Source organism: Dunckerocampus dactyliophorus, chromosome 3, assembly GCF_027744805.1.
Source record: "Dunckerocampus dactyliophorus isolate RoL2022-P2 chromosome 3, RoL_Ddac_1.1, whole genome shotgun sequence".
Taxonomy (NCBI): domain Eukaryota; kingdom Metazoa; phylum Chordata; class Actinopteri; order Syngnathiformes; family Syngnathidae; genus Dunckerocampus; species Dunckerocampus dactyliophorus.
The window spans coordinates 28,742,612-28,760,114 of NC_072821.1; the positions used below are offsets into that span (position 1 = coordinate 28,742,612).

General features: G+C 42.4%; 1 protein-coding gene across 4 annotated transcripts in view; it reads right to left on the reverse strand.

Annotated features, from left to right (window-relative positions):
- Nucleotides 1–17,503, reverse strand: part of il16 (interleukin 16) — a 50,505-nt gene that overhangs the window by 4,907 nt on the left and 28,095 nt on the right. For 3 of the 4 annotated variants that reach the window (XR_008569777.1, XM_054770493.1, XM_054770495.1), the window contains exons 15-23: nucleotides 16,937–17,024; nucleotides 16,664–16,860; nucleotides 14,317–14,454; nucleotides 13,227–13,379; nucleotides 4,062–4,137; nucleotides 2,746–3,842; nucleotides 1,433–1,581; nucleotides 1,067–1,229; nucleotides 730–831 (exon numbers count right to left, since the gene is read on the reverse strand). Coding sequence is in view for 2 of the 4 variants with exons in the window: in XM_054770493.1 (XP_054626468.1) it covers nucleotides 730–831; nucleotides 1,067–1,229; nucleotides 1,433–1,581; nucleotides 2,746–3,842; nucleotides 4,062–4,137; nucleotides 13,227–13,379; nucleotides 14,317–14,454; nucleotides 16,664–16,860; nucleotides 16,937–17,024 (2,163 nt within the window). In the remaining 2 variants the exon portion in view is untranslated. Of the gene's footprint in view, nucleotides 1–729; nucleotides 832–1,066; nucleotides 1,230–1,432; nucleotides 1,582–2,745; nucleotides 3,843–4,061; nucleotides 4,138–13,226; nucleotides 13,380–14,316; nucleotides 14,455–16,663; nucleotides 16,861–16,936; nucleotides 17,025–17,503 lie in introns of those variants that run through there. The other variant, XR_008569778.1, reaches the window with a different exon arrangement.

The window sequence follows — 17,503 nt, forward strand, 5'->3', positions numbered from 1 at the left end:
CAGTGGGTCTTTGCCCAAAAAAAAAATAGTTAAAAAATCAAGCTTTTGAACAGGAGGGGAAGGACATCAAATGTAGCCTTAACGTGCCTTCCATCCGACACACTGCAGATCGCTACAGTAGATATCTGCTGGAGAACAGCATCCTTCCTGGGGGAAATCTGCCCACAATGAGTGGGACGGTACTGTTTCATGATCCGTTGGCCCAAGCAGAGGGGTTGTCTGCAGTAGAAATGGTAGCAAATGGACTCACTTGATTTTTAACTTCTTGTTGAGAGAAAAAAAGAGAAAAAATTGTGTAAGCAGTTTATTACGTACCATTAAACTGAAATGCGCTGTTCATCAGCTGATCAAAAGTTGAAGACTAGCACAAAAAAAGTGATAAACCCCCCAAAAATAGAAATAAAATGACTCCGTAATGAGTAACATTCTTATTAATCACTGCCAAATTGGATTGGGCTTCCAGGATGGATATTTCACCATTGGCAGAACGGGTTTAAATAGTTTGAATTATAGCCCACAAATGATCAATAGGGTTGAAGTCAGCGATTTGGGAAGGTCACATACCCCAATACCCCCGTTAAATGTGTATTCGCATGGATTGAAAACACAAGTGGTGCAATAAATATGAGAACTCTGTACCGCTGGCAGAAATGGTTCAAATTTCTTGCCAAAGGAGAAGAACGATGGTCTTTAAGCGTGAGAAACGTATCTGCTGTATGGCTTACTTACTGTCAGAGCTTTGCTCTCCAGGTCAGAACCTCCAGCAATGCTAAAGCCCAGTCCGGCTCCTTCTTCTTTATGCAGAATCACAACATGGATGTCTTGCAGTTGCTGAGGAGAAAATCCTTGATTCGGTTTTGATGTCAGCATTCTCATTTTTTCCTCAATGTGTGAGATTTGTTAAACATCAACATATGCACATGTGCTCCTGAGGCCACAATAAAAGGCCACTCCCAAACGTGCAGTGTTGAGGGGGAGATTTCTTCGTGGCAAGCCGACACTTTTATATGATGAGATGTTGGACTTGAGCTTGCAAAAACATCAATGCATGGGACATCTGTTTTACCTTCAGCGTGTCGTCGTCCAACGCTCGGACTTCTCTGATCATCATCTGTATTTCCTCTGACGGGATGGCCGAGATGACTGACTGAGCACAAGAAGAGGGAAGTGTTCCTTCTTGGGACGCCGCCTGTCCAAGCTCAATGGTACATTCTCTGAGAGTGGCCAAGCTGTGTTCCGTGTGAGAAACAAATATGATGTGTGATGACACATTGTGTGGTAGTCGCACGTTATTATCTCTTGACAAAAGAACAGATCAGCTCTGACAAAACAGGAAGTGTTAGCCCCCACTTCCTCTTCAACAGAAACCAAGCACAGGCTCTCTGTGGTGAGACGGTTCCTGCTTAAACAATGAAACAAGTGAAAGTGGTACCTAACAGAAAATCCAGTGTCAGTGACGTCTGGAACAGGATCGCACTCCTGACGGTCAGTATCATCTGCAGTAGTGGAGTCTGGGATATCTGGATTCGAGTTACCGTGGTCAGTGGAGATTGGGAGGGTGCGCATCAACGCTTGGGATACCTGGAAAGATCATAATTTCAATGGAGTACTTCTGTCAACATGTTCAGGGTTTCCCCAAGGATTTTCTGAAGCTGTGGTGGTGGGCTGCATGGGACTGCCGTCGCTGTGTCGTGCTGCGTCTGCAATTTTTTTTTTTTTATTATGACAAATTATTTTTATGGACTTAACAATGCAAAAATGTAATGGCAAAGTTGCTGAAAGCACTTACACTGAGTCTAAAATGCTCCTTTTGTTACCTGACCTACAGTATTTAGTCAAATAGTACTATGTGACTACTACAAAAGTACAACATTTTGTACTATTTGACACAAACCTAATTTTAATTTGATGCCTGTGTTAGAGTAATATGAATACATGGGAAATTAATTGTTCAGTCATATATTTTTTAATTCAAAATAACCTGCGATTGACTGGCGACCAGTCCAGGTTGTACTCTGCCTCTTGCCTGAAGTCAGCTGGGATAGGCTCCAGCATACCCACAACCCTAGTGAGGATAAGCGGCAAAGAAGGTGGATGGATGGATGGATGGTTCAAAATACACAATTAACAAAATAAAATAGCAATTTAAATAACTTAGTTGTATAAATCTGTTCTGTATAAACAGTACAAATTCAGAGTTCAGGGTTATGATAACGCAGGTGTAGGAGAGGAGACGTCAGCTAGTATTTGTGTTTTATGTGACTGCCAGCATTTAAATTGTACTTTATTTCAAAAGCGCATCTCCACTCAGTGTGCTCATTTGTCATTAAATACAGGTGTCATGTTTGAATTGAACACTTAAAAAAAAAATACTAAGAGGTAAAGCAAATATTCTTTGGTGAACTACTCAACATCAGATGGTGAGCTACCGCTAGCATACGAGCTACCTGTTGGAGACCCCTGTGATAGCATCACTATCTTAAAGCTGTACACGCTACGTGTTTGTGTTGAATAACGTAGACACATTAGTGTTTTGAAGACAATCCATAAGCATTATACAGTACACTTTGTTAAGCGCACTGTTTAATAACTGTTACTTACTTTTCACAATCATTCTCATTGAAAACCAAATCCTACAAAAAAATTGGGGCTTATGAAACCCGTGGTACCACTGTACAAATTTTACCCAAGATCATCAGTGGAGATGCCCAATGAAAAGCCCAGTGTGAGGTGAGAATACTGTACCTGGTTACTGAAGGCAAGGATTTTCCCAAAATTCTCTCCCTCTAGGTCCTGATATGAGGTACTGTCTGTGGATGGACTGGCACTTGTCAAGTTACAGTGTTCTCTTTCCTTCTCTGCTGTATTCTGTTCTGTCCTTTCTGGAGAACTTCCTCCTTCAGCATGGTTGGATCCCACACAGGTGAGGCTCGGGCCTGAGAAGGTTTTGACCTCCACAGAACCGCTGATGTCCACATTCTGTATTTCTGCTTCTTGAGCATCATCCAATTCTGTGGCTGTTGGGACGTTCAAGGTATGCTGGACTGAAACTGAATCAGAAAATTGGACCCCATGTTTTAGATCTGTACTGGTAGTCTGACAAGATGGGGGATCTGCAGATGACTGGCAGGAATGAGGCTCTGGATTAGAAAGATTTTTTGTTTCACTACTGTGAAGACTGGATGAGCTGGCAGAAGGTGAAGCAGACGTCTCGATTACCCTTTCAGATGCAGATTGTTTTTTATGCATATTTTGCGGGTTTTCATTTTTGTTTCTTCCACACTTTCTGTCGGATTCTCGCTCCATCAGATGGGAAGGTAGACGCAGGGGGGTAGACGAGACCACATGCCTCTTTTCCACATTATCTGGACTGTCTGGGTTTGAAAAAGTCTCAAATGAATGAATTTTGTCTTTGATGGACAGGCTGGCAACAGACGAGGCAGATCTGACATTAAAACTTCGATAGAAGCCTCCAGCTCGCCTCTTTACAGCTTCACCCTGCTTGTTCTGGTCTTGCTCATTGCGGATTTTTCTCAGGCTTTGGCGAAACCAGGCGGGTTTTGGTGCCACGGGTGGCCCCTTCTTTAAACCGCCGAAGATCTCCAATTGTTTCTCAGCAGAATCAGTGGTTACTTCTGTTGCACTGCAGCTCAGCTTTGGGGTGTTTTCTTCAGTAGTCATGGTGACAGGTGCTAGGTGGCGGTTGTGGCTAATTTGTTGCAAGTCTTCAGGGGAACTGTCTGAAAGGCGGACCCAAGGATCCTGAAGCTGGTGTTCGATGCGTGCCTGCCTCCTAAGAGCTCTTCTTTTGGACTGTGAGCAAAGCACAGCTGATGATCCACCTGTGCTCAACATAGAACAAAACAGGTAGAAAAACGTGGTCATTCATTCATCTCTGGCCTGTCATCGAGTCTGTGACAAATACAACAGTTTGAAACAGGAAGTCAGTTACACAAACTTTACAACAGCCTCCGTGTGCGCTCACTTTCCTGGAATAACAATATCATTTACCAGCATCCCCTGGAAAAGTAATCAGGTGCGGAGATGCAAGGTTATCTTACCTGTGTGTACCTTGTCCTTCACCGTGAAGTTTTCTCTTCTCTGCCCCTCTGACTCTTTTCTCATTTGTTCTTCTTCCTGATTAACAAACAGGAAGTGTTGTTGTCACAAGAGGTGCAGTAACTTCCGCTGAGACCCACACTGAAACACACGCACACACACAATATACTGTACGACAAATATGCAAATACATGCATACTAGACGAAATTGAATGTAGAAATTGTGTGAATGTTGAAAAACTGAAATACCATCTGAAAAATGTGGAATTCCAGGAAAACCAGGAATTTTTAAAATGTAAATAATTGTAAGCCTGAATGTTTTGGTGCTGGAATGGTTTGATTGGGTTGGGAAATGTGCAAGAATCAAATACATTTTCATGGGAATTTCGGGGCTGTAAAATGTGGTATTCCGGGAAAATCAGGAATTTTTCATTCATTCATTTATTTTCTATACCACTTGTCCTCACTAGGGCCGTGAGGGTTATGCTGGAGCCTATCCCAGCTGACTTTGGGCGAGAGGCGAGGTACAGTCTGGACTGGTTGCCAGCCAATCACAGGGCACATATAGACAAACAACTATTCACACTCACATTCATACCTATGGACAATTTAGAGTCTCCAGTTAACCGAACATGCATGTTTTTGGAATGTGGGAGGAACCTGGAGTACCCAGAGAAAACCCACGGTTTGAATGTGTGGCCAACACGCTGACGACTAGGCCACCGTGCGGGCCGTAAAATGGGGGATTTTGGGAAAACCAGGAATTTTTGTAATCTCAAAACTAGATGACCTGAATCTTTTGAAAGATTGTTGGAATTGTTCAGGGAATGTGGAAGTAGTAAGAATTCTTGACTTTAAAAGGGAATTTATGTTTGGAAAATGCGGAATTTCGGGAAATGTGTGGGTTTTGGAATGTGTAAAATGTACTTTCATGTTGGAGTGTTTTGAATTAGTTGTTCATTCCAATGGGAATGTTGTCACGGAAAATGTGGAATCACAGCTAAATCATGTCTGTGGATGTTATCTTTCATGCGGGTCATTGTAGTCTTAGGACATTGAATTGATCACAGCTGGACTGTTCAGGTTGTCTCATTGTCTCATTGTCTCATTCCAGCAGGCTTCATCAGTTCATGTTCAAGACTAGACAGGACAGCTCTAGTCTAGTCAGACTAGACATCCGCAAGGGCTGAATGGAGGCAACTAGATTCTTCCTGTTTGTTGAACACATTTCACCTTTCATCCAAAAGGATTCTTTAGTTCTAAACTTATGTTTCTGGTGAGTGTGTTCGGCGGTGGTCATGATAGGGTCGTTGTAGCCGGTGTTTGTTAGTATTATACCTTTACATTCAGTCTATTAGCTCGGTGCATTTTAATAGCTTCTCATACAGGAAATATTCTTATGAAATACTTTATTTACATAGGTGAATGTGCTGACAACTAAATTTTTGTTATTTTTATTTATTTATTTATTGGGGGTGTCTTGCTGTCCACCTGTTGTCTGTTCAATTTCCACAACAGCATGTGAAATTTATGTGTTGCGTCCTAATTGGACAGTTTGATTTCACAGAAGTGGGATTGGCTTGGAGTTACATTGTGTTAAATGTTCCCTTTAGCAGTGTACTGTATATAAGTGTAAGTGTATATACTGCACGTTCTTTGCATATGCTTTACAAAATACCAAAGTGTCCCTTGCCGTCCTTTCATTTTTTATGATGTGGGCCTCACTGGAAGAAGTTTGGACACACCCCTGATATACACAGAAATAGTCTTGAGCATGTCTAAGTCAGACTGTCCTGTCTTGTCGTGAGCATGATCTGATGAAGCCTGCTCGGATGAGAGGCGACAACCTGAACAGTCCAGTTGCCATCCATTCAATTCCTGAGAATACATGTTAACAGCATCATAACATGTGCATTAATGATCTTCAACCTTCACACAATTAACATGATGGCAAAATGACAACATAAATGAAAGGAGTGAACGATCAGTGACACAACTACAAACTCAGAGGAAATGGAGGATGTGCTCACTGTGAGAACATAATCGTGTCATACATGAACTTATCATGGGTGTCAGTATAGACAAATTTTGCATACTTTGGCTTCCCATGTGGAAGCCTCGTAACCGAGAGCCAGTGGATGGATCATGAAATCAGAATTCCACGAAATGATAGACTTTAAGTCAAGTCGTTATGGATGCTTCATCAAGTGATCAAGAACAACATCTGAGCGTAAAACCAGTCATTAAGTCTGTGTTTCATGAAATTAGCTTTAGGACTGATTCATCGAGCTTTATTGGAAGTTTAATTAACCAGTCATTTGTAGTATGTTTGAAGCTTAGACTCAGCTGACAGGAGAATGAACCATTAAAAGGTGAAATAGGGCAACATGCTTCCCCCCCCCCAAGCCAAAACTCAAAATGATCAATTCACCTACATCCCTTAAGAGTAACTTCACGATCTTTCTCACACCTTTGCATACGTTGCTGAAGATATGGATGCACTGGAAAAAGAGTGCTGTGTTAGATGTTATATTACAACATCGGTCATCAAATTGTTAGGGAGCGGAACAGGAAACTCACAATGAACAATGCAAACACAGCTTATGTGGTAAACAGAGACAACTCAAAGTATCAAACAGAATTTATACAGTCCATTCTTGAGCAGTGTTCCTCATTCACTACGTGCATGTACACAATAGTCTAGGTATAAAGCATGAATATGGTAAACGTTGTGAGATTCCATTCCATTGAAAGCTAGGGCTGGCCCAATACCACTTTTTCATATCTGATACCGATACTTACACTTTGTACTGTCTAACCTAAGTTTTCATAAGCCCCAGTTTATATATGATTTGTTTTTTGTCGAAAATACTATGTATGTAGTATGTATGTATGTATGTATGTATGTATGTATGTACTTTATTTATCCCACAGCGGGGAAATTTACTTGTTACAGCAGCAAGCAAGCAAGACAAGTAAAGAGAACAGTGTAAAGAAAGCGTAGTGTCTACAACATGGTTCAGGTGGTGCAGGTGTTGTAGAGCCTGACAGCGGTCGGTATGAAGGACCTGCGGAACCTCTCCTTCTTGGGTCTTCTGTGGGTCTAACAGTCTGCTGCTGAAGGAGCTGCTAAGGGAACCCACAGTGTCATGTAGCGGGTGAGAGGTGTGTTGATGGATGTCAGCTTAGCCAACATCCTTCTCTCCCCCACTTCCTCCACGGAGTCCAGAGGACCGTCCAGGACAGAGCTCGCTCTCCTGATCAGCCTATTGATCCTGCTCCTGTCCCTGTCCGTGCTGCCCCCTCTCCAGCAGCCCACAGCATAGAAGATGGCTGAGGCCACCACAGAGTCATAAAAGGTCCGTAAAAGAGTCCTGCACACACCAAAGGACCTCAGTCTCCTCAGCAGGTGGAGGCGACTCTGGCCCTTCTTGTAGAGGGCGTGGGTGTTGACGGACCAGTCCAGCTTGTTGTTAAGGTGAACACCCAGGAATTTGTAGCTGTCTACCAACTCTATGTCCGCTCCCTGGATGTTCACCGGTGTAAAGTGAGATGTTTTCCTCTGGAAGTTAATGATCATCTCCTTTGTCTTGCTGGTGTTGAGCTGCAGCTGGTTAAGCTCACTCCAGCTGACAAAGTCCCTGATGACCGTCCTGTATTCCAGATCATTCCCCTCTGAAACACAACCAACGATGGCTGTGTCGTCGGAGAACTTCTGGATGTGACACTCTGTGGAGTTGTGTGTGAAGTCCGAGGTGTAGAGGGTGAAGAGGAAAGGGGAGAGCACCGTACCCTGAGGGGCACCTGTGCTGCAGAGTACCATGTCAGACACACAGTGACGGAGCCTCACATACTGTGGTCTGTTGGTGAGGTAGTCTATAACCCATGCAGTCAGGTGTTGGTCTACTCCCACACTCTCCATCTTCACTCTGAGTAATGACGGCTGGATAGTGTTAAAGGCACTGGAGAAGTCAAAAAACATGACCCTCACAGCGCTCCCGCTGTCCTCCAGGTGTAGCAGTGATCTGTGCAGCAGGTAGATCACTGCGTCGTCCACTCCGATCCGAGGCCGGTAAGCAAACTGCAGGGGGTCCAGCTGAGTGCCCACCAGGGGTCGCAGGTGCTGCAGGATAATCCTCTCCATGGTCTTCATCAGGTGAGAGGTCAAGGCAACAGGCCTGAAGTGGTTAGGCTCCTTGGGACGCGGTGTCTTTGGGATCGGGACCACACAGGAGGTCTTCCACAGGGCCGGGACTTTCTCCAGGCTCAGGCTGAGGTTGAACAAGTGCCTGAGAACTCCACAGAGCTGGTCAGCACAGTCCTTGAGGATTCTAGGGCTGATGCCGTCCGGTCCCGGGGCCTTCCTTGTCTTGATCTTCCTCAGCTGACTTCTCACCTGATCATCAATTATGGAGAGGGGAGTAGAGGATGGCTGGGATGGGGATGTGGGGGTGGAGAGTGGTGAGTTGGTAGGGGAGGGAGGGAGGGCTGACTCAAATCTGTTAAAAAACAGATTGAGTTCATCTGCCCAGATCTTGTCTCGGTTTCCTTACAGCATTACCGTAAAGCACCGTGTATAAACCGCACTTTTTTTTTTTCACAAGAAACAAAAAATCGGGGTGCGGTTTATACACGATGACAGGTCTGTGACCAGAGGCAGAAATTGACGAGAAGCCCATTTTAGAATAGCCGTCTGTGGGTCAGACAGTTGCTTTGACTTTAGCGCCCTCTGCTGTACAGTTGCTGAAAATGCTTGTGTATGCAATTTCTTTGTAACTTATCTGACGGCTGTCTGTATTTTCACACAGTGAAACGATCTCTATATACACTGAATCTAACCTAAGCTTCCAATGTAAAATACAATACAACGTTGGAGTTTATTCAAATTCACACTGAAGCAATGCTGTGTTATGTACAATACATGGATAACTGTTCCGCATGCGCAGAACGCCGCTCTATCACCGCTTGCGTCACCGCTCGCGTCACCGCTAAACCAACATTCGCTACCATTAAATCAAGGCTAAAGCAACGCTGGCTTCAGCGGTGCACCGCTAGGACAACGCCCGTGCTTTCTATTTTTTTTTCCCATTTTGTGACGAGCGTTGTCGAAATTCGGCCCCCTCTTCCTACCGTTCAAGGGACGCTACAGCAAAGTTTGGGCGGTGTGACCGGGCCTGTACCCTCTCAAAATGCCACGACGATCTTTCACCGCAGCGTTCAAACTCTCCATCTGCCGGTATGCAGAAGAGTCAGTAGGACGGCAGCACGGTGTGGACGAGTCAGTCATCCGGCGTTGGAGAGCGGACATCATCGGCAAGTTGACGGCAACTTGTAACAACAATAGTGGTAATAAAATAAGGGTGTCTTAAAAAGTAGCTTACATTCATAAAACGATTGCAGTTGCAACTTCAACTACGTCTTTTTTTTAACCACAAGCACAGATACGAACGTTTGTAAAGGATTCTGTAGCAATGAAAAGTACTGGGCAAAGTTGGCCAATGATGCATTACATCAATAAATGTAAGGATTTTCGCATTTTGCATCATTTTATTCACTGACACAAATAAACACACAATCTATGGCGATAAAATAAGTGTAAAAAGAAAAAAAAACAGTATTAAATTTATTTTTTGTCATTTAGGAAAAAATAAAACAGAATTTGGGAAAAAAAAATAAAAACAGATTTCATGTAGCCCTAAGAAAGCAACCATATTTTTATCTCAAAACAAAATTCAAGCCAATACTTCAATAGATAGCTGCTTGAAAAAAAATCATGACTGTGATTAATCATGATTAATCACAGAGTAGACATGTGATTAACTTGATTAACTTTTTTAAATTGATTGACAGCACTAGTTCTTGTCTGACCTCTCGGAACGATTTCATGATGAAAACCAAGGTCACACTGTATGTCTGTCGATACTGCTGCCGATTTTCTAATTTCTTGTGAAGTAATAGATTTGTATGCATGTACTTCATATATACGGCTAAAAAAACACCATGCTGCAAACTGCAACAGATATTCTTCTCCTCGGAAAGAACAAATGAAATTGCCAACAAAATGACTTAAGAGCTATGCAATGAGCACGCTCACTGCTCAAATGGCAAAAGATTGTGGGATTTGTTTGGGTGCAGCATGGTGTGGAATGGAGGCGGTAAACGTTTACATTTGTGAGATGAGGAGGAAACAAATGTAATGATAGATATTCTGAAATACTTCAATATTATGGAGTAATGTACATCCATCAACACTCATTTTTATACTAATATATGAAAAAAAAAGTTGTTGATACTATGTATACAAATGATACCTTTCATCAGCAAATTACAGTAAAAAAATGTAGCAAAAACAAGCAGTTTGTCTTTTTGGTGTTTAGATGTCATGACGTTATTAGCATCAATATTCAAATCGGTCAACATTTGCATTATAATATAAGGGAAATGTTCGTGAAAACATGGGAAAATGAGGGAAAATAAGAGAAGTTCTGATCTTCCACAAAAATTTCCACTAGCAGACACCGGTCACAGAAACGGTCTCTTCCATTCAAACCTCTAAAGCAGGGGTGTCAAACTCGTGCAATGGAGGGCCGAGACACTGCAGGTTTTCTTTCCAGCCAGTGACTAAAGCAGGTGATTTTAATGATCAACACCTTCAGTTTGAGGGAAGGAGCTCATCAATTAAATCACCTGCTGAAGAAACTGGTTGGAGAGAAAACCTGCAGCGTCTCGGCCCTCCAGGGCACGAGTTTGACACATGTGCTCTAAAGACTAAAGAGCCGACCTCAGGGATATGATTGTAGACCTGGATAAGACCGGGGGTAAGGATGATTGTGAGAAAGGTGATGGACCTGCCCACAATGACAAGAGATTAGCTGCTTGATGTCAAGAGAGTTGGGAGTACAGTCAGCAAGAAAAACATTAGTCAGACGCTTTACTGTAATGGACTGAGATCCTTGAGTGGCCACAAGGTCGCCTTGGCACCTAAGCAAACGGGACCAAATTTCACATTAATAAAAGGTTTGACTGTACAAACAATGAATGAACACAAGAGGCTTATTTTTAAGTTAAAAGTCCGCCGGTTTCTCTGAAAAAATATGAAATAACAATTTGTGTCTCTTTAAAAGAAAAGCTGTAACAGCACATCCTTTTAAAGTTTCAGATTGTCTTGTTATTGTTGGCATTGGGATTTGCTTGAATTTGTCACACAATTCCTCCTTTTGTTTACCTTTGGTCTGTGCACTCCTGCACAACTCTCCTGTCAGTGATTTGTTATTTTTTTGCTCCAATATCCATAGAATCCTTAGTAATCATTTGCATGTTGCTGTGCTATAAAGTGTTATGACGTTCGTAGAGTTTAGATAATGGGCTCTAAGCGCCGTTATTTTTCGCGGGGTGGATGCTTCCTCTCCAGTGATTTGTTTTGTCAGGCAATGTCCCGTCACGTTTGCACTTTTGACCAGCGTGACAGTTTCAGAGAATATGAGACACAGCGGTTTGGCACTGGGTTCTGTAAGAATGAACATATATTGGTCTGTCCGTTCACTTTGAAATGTTCGGTTTTATCAACTTTTCTTACTTTTGAGCAAGCCGTGGTTGTCTCATTTTGAGTGACGTCACCACATTTGATGTCATGTAACCCTAATGACTGAAGTAATTATATTATTATTATATTATATTATATTTCCCCATTCACTTTAATTGGTCGCAGGTCCGTAAAGGGCCCTCACTGGCTCCGTATCCAGACCCATGTCCACCAATTGGTGATAGTTGCTGTAGCAAATCTGTAGCTCTATACTATTTCATAACCGTTGGTAGATTAAAATATATATACTGTATACTGTATATATATTCTCTGTCTGGCAAGAGCAAGATATGAGAGACCAACACGTCATCAGAATCCCTTCTGGTGTAAAAGCCTGCCCAAAGGATGAGATGAGGCCGCTGCTGTCAAGACAACGAGCCTTCTCCCAATACACGGAAGGAAGAACCAGTGATGAACTGTTTAGTGGATGACTTCAACAGAAGAAACCCCATGGCAAGGATGAGAAGGAAGAGGAACCATGATAGTTGGACGAGGAACTGCACGGCATGTACCACTGACAGAACAGTCTGACATCAAAAAGTGTTTTCACTAATGGGACATTGATGCTCTGGAAAAAAAAAGGTCCAGAAGAACAAGTGCCAGGCACAAGATAGAGGCCAAGGTCTACCAAACATGACAGCATTCCAGGTGCAGGCGAAGCACAGATGCCACCAAGACCTCTGTACCTATGAAATACTCAATAAAATTAATGAAATACTAAAATCAGGCATGTGAGTTGGCTCAATGATAGAAACATTGTAATTTGTAAAGTAAGAAAGACCCATATTTTCCAGACACGATCCGGAGTACAAGTCGCATCAGTCAAAAAATGTGGCATGAAGAGGGGAAAAAAAACATTGTGCCGCGATATAAGTCGCATTTATTTAAAAGTTTATTTCACAAAGGAAGACCAAGAACAGACATTTAATCAAGTTATTAAACTACACAATACCACACACAACAGGCTGAATACACGTACTATACAATATTAACCCTTCACATTAACGCTACACAGTAACATAACGAACATACCTGGGAGACTGGACAGGCTAAATTACATAACAAGCAAGATGCTGGTAAGTTAGTTCACCAAGCTCCCAGCCAGTTGAAGGAAAGTCTCTCCAACGTGTCCTCGGTCTTCCCTGAGGCCTCCTGAGTGCGACTTATAGTCTGGAAATTACGGGGTCGGGTGTAACGGAGCGGTAACGGTTTTACGGTGACATGTGGGTTCGTTTTGGATACAGTAAGGAAACAAAATGCAAAACATAACACTGCTTAGCTTTTGTGTAAACAGCAATTAGTAAAATGAAATAAAACTCGAACTCCTATAATATAGGATAATTCTCCAATGAATAAATCTAAATGAACAAATCTAAAAAAAAAAAAAAAAATACAATAGTTTTTCAACAGAGGGATGTGGTCCGTATGTTTGGTACTGACAAAATCACACCCACACTTAATATAATGGGAATACAAAGTTGTGCATTATACTTGTTATCGCTCTTGTTGTTAGTAAGATACACTTTACTCTCTGCCCAAGTGAATTATGGAATGTTGTTTGTGTATTGTAAATGTCATGCAGTACCTGACAGTGAACGTTTATTGAAGTGTTCAATCCATCATCTCTATCGGGGGATGCTCCACTGGAACCACTGGAGTCTCCATTGTAGCCTTCCTCACCGCTCACATCCTGAGACCTGACGTAGCGACGTGGACCAGCACGCGACCTGGAGATGGACTGCACGCACACACACACACTTTCAGAACCTTTAAGTTTGAAATCAGAGTGAAGGGGAGTTCAAGTGTTTACCCTCCCATTCTATGATGTGAAACATAATTATCTTATTTGTCTTATTGACATGACAGCATGTCATGGTTGTGTTGCTGTAAATGTGTTCCGTTGCCAGGGGAACAGAGGGGTCCAGAACGGAATTTTACCTTGCCGTGGGTTACAGCCGCAACCGTAGCCCATGTTAGGGATTATTGTGCCCGTTGTGACATCATTCAAACCTGCAATAAAAGCCTGTTTCTCCAGGATCAAGTCTGGTGCTTGTGTGTCTCACTAAACATTACAGTAACATTACTCACACCTAGTGACCAGTGTAGAATACTACATATCATCACAACGTCTTTGAATGTGTCTTCAGAATGCCTGATATCTCTATTTGACTTCCTTTGGCAATTTTTATCCTTAAATTTATCTTATTTTCTTTTTACTACTAATACTACACAAAACAGCAAGATTTATTAAATGATATTTACAGTAATTTGAAAAACTTATAGAATGAAGCTGCAAAATTGAAAGTGCATAGTAGCATAGGATTGTACAATCAAACATTGTCAGAGAAGTAATGAATTGTATTGGAATGTTTATTATTGTTGCTTAGTTTTGCAATGGTGTAGAGTTACCTGCCTTGTTGCAATTGGTCAACTAGTGTAAAAATAAACTTTTAAATGCTTAAAAAAAAGACACCTGAAGCCTGAGCAATGATATTTCCTCATCCCATGGCATGCGTGTTTGTCTGAAGTTCAGTAATTTGATATTTCTTGGAAGTAAATACAAAATATTGCATGAATTCCATTTCCTTTCAGGTCCCTGCATCCCTGGTGTTACAGAATAACACAACAGAAACAATGTATTCAGTTACCATTTTAGAGAATGAAAGATGAGGTACCTTATTGGCCCTGAAGGCCTCATCCAGGGTCTGTTGACTAGACAGGTTGGCAGCAGGACAGTTAAACGGAACGTTGTAGTCATCATCCGGATATACTGGCACCGACAATCTGTTGTCAGTCCATGTCTCTGTCATTGACTATAGGGAGAGGAAGTGGCACACATCAGTCTAAGAAATGTTCATTCAACACACTTAGTGTGAGTACACCACCAACACTAGGCCATGTGTACCGTCTTCCACCACTTCTATTCTGCTGTTTGACTGCCTTTTCCCCCCATTTGTGGATTATTTCTTGTCTTATTTTGATTTGGTCTGATCCTCCCTTGTCATTGTGGGCCGCTCCCTCACCTTTGTCACAATCATCCTTACCCCACCAGGTAAAATCCTGCATGGAGCTCCAGGGCAAGGGTAGTTGACTGCTATCTTGCATTTCTTCCATTTGTGAGTGGTCTTTTCTCACCAAGCTTCTTCTTCATGCTCTTGAAGTCCATTCAATTCTTGTACACCCGAGTTCAGCTCTTCGGTCTTGCCCATGGTGGTGGAGAGATGTGAATGGAAGAGGGTGTTTGTATGACAGGTGTCTTTTATCCACATAATGAATTGAGATTAAAAGTACTTTCTTTAAAGAGACAGGGCTCAATTGTGTGTTACATGGACACATAATTAGAGATATTGGCTTTCTTACCGATATCCGATATTGTCCAGCACTTTATTACCGATACCGATATAGGCAGCAATTCTTCTCTCAAACTAATGTTGTGAATGAACACCTGATGCTTCTTTTACTGTGATGCCACAGGATGCATTTCACAAATAAACACTGTAAGACAAATACTGGAATGTGTTATTAGATTAGACGTATTGAAGGAAGATGCCTTACTCCACCCTCCAATAACCGATGCTTTATGTCATGTTCTGCATGACAGGTTGGACTTTAGGTTAGGTTCTCCTTTGTTTTCATGCCATTTCCTGTTTACGCTCTTATTTTGTTTTTCTGTTTCCTGTTTGGCGCAATGTATAGCTGCTGTGCAGTCACTGGAAAGTGTGTGCGGCATTTCCTGTTTCTCATTCGTAGTCAGTGCTAGTATTTAGGTGGAGCGTGCAAAGAACAAAACATGACACTTTGTAGTTATTACAAATTAAATATTTACAGTCTTGGGCAAAAATATCGGCATGCCAAAGATGCCAATGTTTGTGGCCATGCCTGTAGGGAATGCAGCCAAATTTATACAACCATGGCCAAAAACACCAGCATCTTTGGAATGCCAATATTTCACACCATGATTGTACAATCTGAAGGCCAAACCGGAAATAATTCCAGATGGCGGACACACTGAGCTTGTAGTGCTGTAAAGAACGTCATCAGTCGCTTGCCGATATCATTATCGGCAGAAAAACCAACACCAATATGATCCAAATATCACAAATATCCAGACATCCGGAGTGAAGGGTCTGGGTTGAGAATCAGCACCTCCAAGTCCGAGTCCATGGTTCTTGCCTGGAAAAGGGTGGAGTGACATCTACGTGTCGGGGAAGAGATCCTGCCCCAAGAAGTGAAAGAGTTCAAGTACTTCAGGGTCTTCAGGGTTCACGAGTGAGGGAAGGATGGATTGCAAGATCGTCAGGCAGATTGGTGCATCGTCTGCAGTGATGCGGACTCTGGATTGGTCTGTTGTGGTGAAGACGTAGCTGAGTCTGGAAGGCAAAGCTCTAAATGTACCGGTTGATCTACGTTCCTACCCTGACCTATGGTAATGAGCTTTGGGTAAATGAGTTTTGTCCATAGGGTGGCTGGGTTCTCCCTTAGAGATAGGGAGCACTCATCTGGGAGAAACTCGAAGGAGAACCACTACTACTCCGCATTGAAAGGAGCCAAATGAGGTGGCTCGGGCATCTGGTCAGGATGCCTCCCGGACACCTCCCTGGGGAGGTGTTTAGGAAACGTTCAACCGATAGAAGGCCTTGGACGAAGCAGCCGAGTAGAGAGAAGTTTGGGCTTTTCGTCTTTTTCGCCTGCTGCCCCCGCAACCTGACTTCATATAAGCAGAAGAGGATGGATGGATGGAAATCAGACATCCTTACACATAACCAGTATGTGGGGGTCAGAATGCTTGCTGGTTGGAAGGATATCAAATACTTTTATATGCAACTCAATCTTTATTTATTATGTTTAGTCTGTCATGTCTGTTAAAATGACGCTACTATAAAAATAAGGTGTGGTTCACATGTTGTTCTAAGGGAGTAAACTTACAAAATCTCCAGGGGATCAAATACTTATTTTACCACAGTAACTAAAAGATCCCACTGGTTACATCCCTCTCTATCAATCTTTGGTGGCCTTTCTTACCTTGGGCGTGTCCAGGCTATGGACACGGGCAGGTGGGTTATGATGCGTGTTATGACAGCTGTGGCTGATGAGGCAGCGGCTGTTGGCGTTATCACTGCAGGAGCGCATCATGAACTTTTGGGCTCGACGGACCCCGGCCTGACCGAAGCTCCTTTCTAAACAATGGCCTTGAGAACATGACTCCAACCTTCGCAGCCCTGGGATGGTTTGCGATGTTTACAACTTAACTTTTACACTGTTGACCTAGAAAAAGACTGTAAAATGAATATTTACCATCGATACTCCATTGGCTCTTGTCCTTTCTCAGTTTGCTGTTTTCCACAGCTTGAGCTATTGCATCGTTCAGCTGATGTTCTGACACCTATAAAATATAGAATGTGTAGAGGGAGGCTGATGTAAACAGTACAATGTAGAGGATTCATACTTTGTATATTTCATGATGGTATCATATATACTGGCTGATCACGGCTGCAAAATAACTAAAAAATAACCAAAGAAAGTTGCAAGTGCCAGCATTTTGATAAAGAAGGTGAGAAACACAAACTCATAGCAAAACACCAAGGTGGTGTTTGTGATGATCTCGCTGCCGTATCGTGTCTTTGGCAACAATCATGTCTTCAGTGAAGGTAAGAGTAACCTTAAATGTTCATTTATCCCTTTTATTCATCATTTACATGTATTTAGAATTGTTTTCTGTATGTAAAACTCTCATAGTAAAACTATAAAAAATAATTTTGTGTTAACATTTTTGAGACTTGTGGCCTAACTGTTAGTTAGCAAGAACTAAAGAGTAAACCTCTGATGACATCATAGACGGGCGACAAAGTTGACTTCCGCTTC